We start from the raw sequence: 8,878 nt of genomic DNA, 5'->3' as shown, positions 1-8,878 counted from the left end.
TTTGATAAGCTACAATTAGTTTATTGGAAACACAGAGTGAAGCAAAGGCAAAGAGACAGACTGGCAGTTGGGTCACTGGCTTTGTAGAAGCCTCTGCAGGCAGCCCTGGAAGGAGATGCTCTTCCCTCCCACGGGTCACGTCCCTCACAGGGTTTCAGGAAAACCACCATCGGTGTTCCCCACCTCTGGTCCACAGGCACGAGCACCCTGGCGGGTTCCCAGGAAGTGTAGATGGGGGGATTCAGGGCCCCGCCCCCGGGCCCTGCAAGCTGGGGTGAAGGGCTCAGGCAGGACCCATGAATCCAGCGGAGAAGCAGAAAGGCAGAAGAAAGGTTGAATCCTCAAGACAACAAATCCACCACTAGGAAAGGCTACGGAGAGGGGGGCCCCAGGGAGCAAGTGGGGCGGGCGCGCAGTGCGCACCTCTGGCCCCCGGCTCTCAGAGGGCCAGCAGCTGGCGGGCGCGGCCGCGGGGGTCCTGGGGCGGCGGGTGACGGGATGCGCGCTGGCGGCCCTAGCACTTCTTACAGGCCACGCTGCAGGCGCTGGCCCCGGGGCAGGGGGTGCAGGCGCTGGTGCCCACCACCAGGTTGCCGCTGCACGGGGCGCTGCAGACTCTGCTGGTGACAGCAGGGGCAGCACCGGAGGCGCAGAGATCGCCACAGACGACGCCACCGCGGGAGCTGCTGACGCCTGGATGGGGGGACAGAAGGCATCAGGCACGGCCGCAGCAGGTGGCTCGGATGGGGGGGGTCCCGAGTCCCTCCCCGCAGATGTGGGCCCTCCCCGCCCGAGAAGGGGGAGCTCGGCTACTTACACACGTTGACGGCGCCGACGCCCTCACACAGCCTGTTGGGGAAGAAGAGAGAGAGGTCAGTGTCGGGGGGCCAGCTGCCGGGCCCCGCGGCCCAGGTGAGGGGTATGCCCCTGCCTCCTCCTGGGCGCTCGCTGCAGGGAAGCCAGGGTGGCCCAGCCACCACGGCCCGCGGGCTCTGAGACAGAGCGCCCCCGCCTCCGGGCAGCCCTCGGCCCTGCAACCTAGGATGCGCCCTGCCTGGCTCGGCCTCCCTCCTCACGGGGCCATCTCCTAGATCCCCTGTGACGGTGGAATCAGTGACCCACGCGGGTGCCGAGTGCGGCCGTCTGCACTGCTGCTATTGTTGTTGGTTCTGCTCCACCTGTAGACACGCCGCAGGCGCCGCACATCGACGTCCTGAATGCCGTCTGCTTGGCCTCACTAGAACCTGAGCTTCAAGAGGCCAGATGTTCGTTTTTGTCTTGACTTTCCCCCGCTGCGCAGCGGGCAGTGCCTAAACCCACATTTGGCTCCTTAAGGAACTGTTGCGGGATGGAATGGGATTCTAGAACCCATTCGGAACAGGCTCGGAGACTGTCTCTACAAGCGCCCTCATTTGACAGATGGAGAAACTGAGGCCCAGAGAGAGGGAATAACCAGAGATGGGGCGGGGCTATTATTCCACGCAGCCCCTCCCTTCCTTCCCACACACAAGGCATCTCCTTAAGGGGGACACACGGGCGTCCCTCTGATAGCTCCGTGGTGGAGGGTTGACAACATCAGCTTCAGACACGAGGAGAATCCGCAGCCCACCGTCTACTCATCCCACACCCAGGGTGCAGAGGGAACCCACGCCGAAGCTGCTGCGTTCACCCCAGGAGCCCTACGTGGTGGAGGGATGGGTGGGCCACTCGGGTTCCAGGGCTATCTCTAGGCGTCTCTTAAACATCCAGACTCAGTCTTGAAAAATGCTTCGTCCTGGCATCCTCCACTAACGAAACTCCCCGAGCGCAGTGAGCCACAGGGCCTCGGAGCCCTCCAAAGCAATTGCTTGAGGCTGCTGCAAGTCTCACCAGGTGGCCACTTTGATTCCAGGGTCCCCATGTCCCCAGCACACAGCATGCTCCAGGTGCTCCCTCTGCATCTCACCCTGCACTCTCCTGTGCTTCAGGGGAGGGGCCTGGCCCCGGGAGTGAGCACCCGACCAACCCAGCCCAACATTCTGTGAGTGTTGTCCTCCTGGGACCTGACCAGCTGCCCTCCAGCCATAGGAAGGCTGACCGATGAATGGGTCTTCCCTGCCATATCCGAAGCTAGCAAAAAGCAAAAATGCCAGAACAGGACACAGATGCCTCCAGGGACAAGGCCCTGCAATCTGTCCCCCCTCGTTCCTTCCTGCTGCAATGCAATACCACGTAGGGGTACCCTCCGCAGTGCAATATATGACTGTCAGTGGACAAAATCCCCACGGGAGGCAGTCATTACGGGAATAATTACCAACTGCCTGGGCTGGTCCAGGGCCAAGCTTGAGAAGACACCTAGAACCTGGGTGATGTGCAATAAGCGGCGGGAAGGGAAAAGCACTCGCACAGGGAAGGTGGCTACAAGGCCAGGCTTGGAGAGTTCTCAGGAACAATTACTGTGACCTGACTCCGGGCTCTCGGGAGTATATTTGCAAAAGGTACCAAACCCATTGTAGCACTTGGGGGCATGACCTACACAAACGGGGCCAGAAACACACCAAAAGGACTTACTCATTACCTGTAAAGATGCAGGATGGGGAGATTTGAAAATGGGAGTCCAGGGATGCCAGCAGACACGTGGCACGCTGGGAACCCAGGCTAGGCCGGGAGACAAATAGGCTACAGGACCCACCTCTGCTCCTCGCCCTCCAGCAGCCGCCTGTAGGTGGCGATCTCGATGTCCAGGCCCAGCTTGGAGTTCATCACCTCCTGGTACTCCTTGACCAGGCAGGCCATGTCCTGCTTGGCCTTCTGCAGGGCGGCCTCCAGCTCGGCCAGCTTGCAGCGGGCGTCGGTGAGGGCCGCCTCGCCCTGTTGCTCCGCCTGCGTCACGGCGGCCTCCAGCTTGGTGTTCTGGGGGCGCAGAGAACAGGGTGCTATGGTCCCGGGTCTCTCTCTCCATTTCCTGGATGTGTCTGGTCGCTCCCATCTACACCTCCCCCCCCCCCCGAAAAAGGCCTCTCCCTTTATCAGCCGGGTCCCCCCAAGGGCCACAACCAGGGCCTCTAGCCAGGCACATGGGCTGGGGCGTGAGTGGGGTGGTCCCTGGGGCACACACTGCCTGGGCGGCCCTGGGACGCTCAACGTGAGCCCTACCTGGCACTTGGCATTCTCGACCTCGGCCGTCAGCCTCTGGATCATGCGGTTGAGCTCGTTGATCTCCTCCTTGGTGCGGCGCAGAGTCTCCCCGTGCCGGATCACCGTGGCCTTCATCTCCTCACACTGTGTGTGTGTAGGGGGGGCACAGGGGCTCCTGAGGCTCAGGACGGGTCATCCCGCTGAGCCCCACACCTTGCACAACTGCCACCCCAACCCGAGGGCTGCCTGCCCTTCCCTCGTCCATCCCAGCTGGACAAATCCCAAAGCCCTTTCAGCATCCCTCCTTCTGGGGCTCTGGCAGGGGGAGGCTGGGCCCCGACCTTGCTGCGGTACCAGGACTCGGCCTCAGCCCGGCTGCGGCTGACGATGTCATCGTACTGGGCCTTGATCTCGGCCACGATGCAGTCCATGTTCAGGTCCCTGCTGTTGTCCATCTTGACGATGACCGAGGTGTCTGAGATGTGGGCGTGGAGGACGCGGATCTCCTGCGGGGGCGGGGGGAGGATGGAAGATCTTGTTTGCACCCCAGCGTCTCCCAGCACGTGTGGACCCAACCCTCCCTGGTCTCCCGCCCCTGCTCCCACTATAGCCCCATGGACTGCAGGCCTCAGCCCGATCCCAGGCCAACCAGTCCCAGGCCAGGGCCCCCTCTTCCAGGCTGGCTGCCAGTTCTCTGCCTGGACCACGGCCCCTCACCTCCTCATACAGGCGCCGCAGGAAGTCGATCTCCTCGGTCAGGGCCTCGGCGTTGGCCTCCAGGTCTGACTTGCGGAGGTAGGCGCAGTCCACATCCTGGAAACGTGGGGTGTCACTGAGCGCCAAGCACCGACAGTGGCATCGCCCCCAACTCCCCGCCATCCGAGGAGGCCGGGGCAAAGGGTTCCCAGGGTCCCGTTGCCAGCGCAGCTCCATGCCCTCTGGCCTGCCCACCGTGGGCTTCACCGCCTCCTGCCCCTCTGATGACGAGCCCCTTGTGCCTGGAGACGGGCCACCAGCCTCTCGCCCCTCTTGTGCTCCCAGCTCTCCTCCTGACCCTCCCTATGCCAACAAGCTCGGCCACCTGGGCCCTGCCAGGCCCCCGCAGTCCTCCAAGCCTGCGCCCGGCCCCTCCTGGTTCTGCTCCACCGTCCCCACACCCCGCGGCTGCTCCCCTCCCTTGGCCCACACTTCCCACAACGCTACCCAGGACACTGTCCCTCGACAGAGACACCGCACTGCTCTGCCCCCGGGGACCCCAGCCGAGGCCACAGCTTCTGAAGCGGGCAGGACGGCAGAGGTCAGCCCAGCCGGGCCCTGCCCCGGGGCACGGTGCACGTGGGCATCCCAAGGTGGTCGCCCTGCATCAGCACCTGAATGAGCCTTTCGTGCCCCGATCTCTGAGGTCTGCCATCCCGACTTGGCCAGGCCAGGTACCCACACGAGGTCCAGACCCTCTGGGCCCAGCCGTCATTTGGAGGTCCCGGACGTCTGTGCTTCCCATGCCTCCTTACTCACCTTCTTCAGAGCCACAAATTCATTCTCAGCTGTTGCTCTCAGAGACACTTCCTCCTCATACCTGAGGCAGAAGAGGGCAGACAGGGAGGTCAGGGAAGGGCGGGCCTCCCCAGGGCGGCCTCCACTTCCTATCAGGGCAGGGGCAGCATTAGGGACCTCCCAGCGGCTGGCCCCCGGCAGATCCGCTGGACCCTTTCTTGCTGCTTGGATGTGGAACGTGTCTGGGGTTCCCTCCCCACTTTGAATTGAGGGGTCTGGAGCGCCTACATCCCGGGACCTCAGAGCCCGCTTCCCAGAGCTGCCCAGAGGCCCCTCGGGAGGCAAACAAGGCCTGGGCGCCCAGCTCTGAGCTAGGAGTGGACAGCAGCACCTCTGGGGCACCGAGGCCCCAGCCCCCCCCCACCCGGGCGTCCATCCTGGCTCAGGGTCCGGGCCTGGGCCACCCGCCAACCTGTCAGCCCTCAGCACCCTCGGCAGCGGGACACCCAGGGCCCCGGGACCCGTCATCCCCGAGGGACCAGAGGCTCAGGTGCAGGGAGCTCAGCATGAGAAGGCCCGAAGCCTGCAGAAGCCCCCTCTGGCCTCCCCCCGGCCCAGGGAACAGCCTCCCAGAAGCCAGAAGGCCCAAGCAGGAGACAGATGTCTGCCGGGGGCATCCGGGTGCTCGGGCAGGCGTCTGGCAGCCGTGGCCCAGACGCAAGGACCCTGCCGCACGCTGCCCCCGGCCCGCACAGCCACTCGCCCCCTGGGACACTCTTGCCCAGTCCAGCCCAGTGGGCTCTAGGCCACGTCGTTTCCTGTGCCCAGCGTCCCTGCCGCCCCACTCACTTCTTCTTGTAGCCCTCCAGCACCTCCTGGACGTGGTTGAGCTCGGAGGCCAGCCTCCCGCTGTCGGCCTCCACGCACTCGGCCTCCCGCCTCAGCGTCTCGATGTAGCCCTCGAACAGGGGCTCCAGGTTGCTCTCGCAGCACTTGCGGTTCTGGTAGAACTGCCACTTGGTCTCCAGCAGCTTGTTCTGCTGCTCCAGGAAGCGCACCTGCGTCGGGGCGGGAGGAGGGCGTCAGGTGGCTCCTGGTGCCCCAAGGCCACTTTGGGCTGGCGGCGATTGCTTTAGGGTGAACTCCCAGCAGGGATCGGGCAGAGCTGGGCAGCGGGACACAAGGTGACCTCCGGAGCTCCTGACTGTCATCCGTGTCTGCATTTTCCAATTTAGGGACAGGAGCCAGGGCTGGGAAGGCCAGTCCCTGCTCCCAGGTAAACTGACTCAGGCAGACCCGGTGAGTGCAGGGGCCACGGGGTCCGGAGACAGCCAGGGTCTCCCGTTTGCCTCTGCCTCCCTCCTTCCCCCACATCAGTGCCCAGCCTGGGTCCTGAGCATGGGTGGGGCAGAGGAAGGGTGGGTTCGGTGCCCCTGTGGTCCTCCTCCTATTCTTCTGTTGGGTCTGGGGACTACGTGCACGGACCGCCCTTGCCTCTGGCATGAGGGGTCGGAGCCGTCCCCGTCTCTGTGCGGGGACCTGCCTGCCTGGCCAGAGGTGCACGTGTGAGCCACACCATCCCACCGGGAGCCTGTGCCCTGTAGTCACGTCTTTGGTGCATCCGGGCCCTGAGCTGTGTCCGTCTGGTCCATCAGACTGGGAGCTGCCCTGGGTCCTCCCTGTCCTGCCCCTGACGCCCCAGGAACTGAAGGCCCGGGAAGGGTGCAGGCCGGGGACACCCACCTTGTCGATGAAGGCGGCGAACCTGCTGTTGAGGCACTTGATCTGCTCCTTCTCCTCGTGCTTGACGCACTGCGCGTTGGGGTCGATCTCCAGGTTGAGGGGCGTCAGGAGGCTCTCGTTGACCGACACGCTGGTGATGCAGGGCGGGCTGGGCCCGCAGAGGCCCCCGACCCGGTAGCCGAAGCTGCGGCCGCAGGAGCCGGCGCGGAAGGCCCCGCAGACGCTGCGGCTTCCGAAGCCCCCGGTGAGGCCGCGGTAGCAGGAGACGCCGCGGTAGGGGGCGGCCGTGATGCAGCAGCGGCCGGGCCGGGGCCCGCAGGCCGAGGCGCAGCTGAAGGCTGAACCGCCACAGTAAGATCCACAAGTCATGGTGCTTCTAGGGGACAAGGGAGGCTTGAGGAGGGAGACGTACTACGGAGGGCACAGTGGCTGAAGTGTGTGTCTTGGACATCTTTGCGCCTTTTATATATGCGGGGAGCCAAATGCTTCCATGGGTTAGGAGCAATTAGGTGTCTTTATTGGCTTGGGTTGTTTAGCTCTTTTGGCTCCTCCCTTAATGTGTTTAATTGGGGGCCAGATGTGGCCAGATGTTTATGGCCTTTTACCCTAAACTGCACAGTGTTTATCTTCAAAAGGCCAGCTCACGTCCCCCACAGGTTCCCCTTGCACTCCCCAGACACATTTGGCAGAACTCAGGGATGGGAGGAGGGGTGGCAATGACTCAGATTAGAAGGGAGGGAGGAGACAGGCGGCGCTGCAGCCCCTGATCCGCCCCTTTGGAAACAGTCGGTGCTGCTGTCCGTGGTGCTGATCGAACGGCCTTGGGACCCTGGGAGGATAGAGATCAACAGAAGATGATGTGAAATTTGGGGTGCGTTTGGTGGTTTCCCTCACGCCGTTTGCTCATTTCTGTGCTGCCAAAATCCCAATGCCCCCCCCTCGCCTGTCCCCGAAACCCTCACCTACACCTATCAACATATTCTGTCTCTATAACTCTCTGCCTTTCTCTCTCTCTCACTCTCTTTCTGTCACACACATATACACACACACACAAATGCATTCACATACTGGCCTCCCCACCCATATCACACACACACACACACACACACACTCACAAGCTCACGTGCACTCTTGCCTACAACGATGTGCACGCAGACCAGTCCCTAGGCCAAATTATTAGGCCGTCGTGGCCAGCCTATGCCGAGAAGAAGCATCCCTTCCTCAGACTCTTCCATGAGGCCTAAGCGGGCACACAGTGGATCACTGGCTTCAGGAATGCCCAAGTATTTCCAGCAAGACCCCAAGAAAAGATAGCGTTCTGGATTTCACCCCAAACTTCCATTTTCCTCCAGGGCCCAGAAGCCTGGGTTTGACGCTATTGCTATGTATAGCATTTTGCTGAGAATATAATAGAATCAATCCAGATAGAGCCATGAGGAGGGCATCCAGCCACCTGCCACCACCCCCTCCCTGCCTCAGCTCTGTGCTGCTTCTTATGCTACACCAACCCTGTAACCCCCTTCCCTTTACGGTAGTTTGTCAGTAAATTGGCACATGTCAAAACAGATCCATATTGGTGTATGCCACCTGCAGTGTGTATGGAGTGGGCCTTGAATCCAAAAGGGCTGGATGGGAACCAAGGCTCTGCCATGAATAGCTCTGCATGATCTCAGGGCAAGGTACTTCATTCCTCTGGGAAGTACATTAAATCTTTCCTCCCAAAGCCGCCTGGGAAAAATTACAGAGATGTCCACATGCTCAGTAAACTCCAGAACACAGTGCAGATGTGCTTTATTACAATCATTAAGAAGCAGAAGTTTCTGGGGTGGTATTTTTTCAGAGTTCACAATGTAGTCTACTGATAGAAGGGCACCTGGGTGGCTCAGCGGTTGAGCATCTGCCTTTGGCTCAGGTCATGATTCCATCGAGTCCCGCATCAGGCTCTTGCAGGGAGTCTGCTTCTCCCTCTGCCTGTGTCTTTGCCTCTTTCTGTGTCTCTCATGAATACATAAAATATTTTTAAAAATTAAGTAAAATAGAATAGAAAATATCAGAGTGCTTCATATGTAGTAAAAATAACATTTCATTTTCTTTTCTTTCAATCATATGTGGTGTGTGTGTATGTGTGTACTTTGTCACTACACAAAATTATTTCTTTTAATATTTTTAAAAATTAAAAAGTTGGGATCCCTGGGTGGCGCAGCGGTTTGGCGCCTGCCTTTGGCCCAGGGCGCGATCCTGGAGACCCGGGATCGAATCCCACGTCAGGCTCCCGGTGCATGGAGCCTGCTTCTCCCTCTGCCTGTGTCTCTGCCTCTCTCTCTCTCTCTGTGACTATCATAAATAAATAAAATAAATAAAATAAAATAAAATAAACCTTTAAAAAAATTAAAATTAAAATTAAAAAGTTTAAATGCATGGCATATCAGTTAAGAACACAGACACAGATTCCAAACTGCCTAGTTTCAAAGTCCAGCTGTGCCACTTTCTAGCTATGTAATCTCAGGTAATTACTTAACCTCTC

The 8,878-nt window shown here is 60.4% G+C and overlaps 1 protein-coding gene across 1 annotated transcript; it reads right to left on the bottom strand.

Moving 5' to 3' along the window:
* Nucleotides 1-7,156, bottom strand: KRT86 (keratin 86). The gene is made up of 9 exons (XM_038576168.1): nucleotides 6,355-7,156; nucleotides 5,461-5,669; nucleotides 4,633-4,693; nucleotides 3,835-3,930; nucleotides 3,459-3,623; nucleotides 3,136-3,261; nucleotides 2,672-2,892; nucleotides 818-849; nucleotides 1-693 (listed from the first exon to the last, which is right to left on the bottom strand). The coding sequence occupies exons 1-9, from the start codon at nucleotides 6,721-6,723 to the stop codon at nucleotides 515-517; spliced, it is 1,458 nt and encodes a 485-aa protein (XP_038432096.1). The 5' UTR covers nucleotides 6,724-7,156; the 3' UTR covers nucleotides 1-514.
* Nucleotides 7,157-8,878: the final 1,722 nt, after the last annotated feature.

The sequence above is a fragment of the Canis lupus genome, chromosome 27, assembly GCF_011100685.1.
Source record: "Canis lupus familiaris isolate Mischka breed German Shepherd chromosome 27, alternate assembly UU_Cfam_GSD_1.0, whole genome shotgun sequence".
Taxonomy (NCBI): domain Eukaryota; kingdom Metazoa; phylum Chordata; class Mammalia; order Carnivora; family Canidae; genus Canis; species Canis lupus.
Note: the sequence above shows the minus strand (reverse complement) of the source record. Positions and strands in the feature narration are given on the sequence as shown.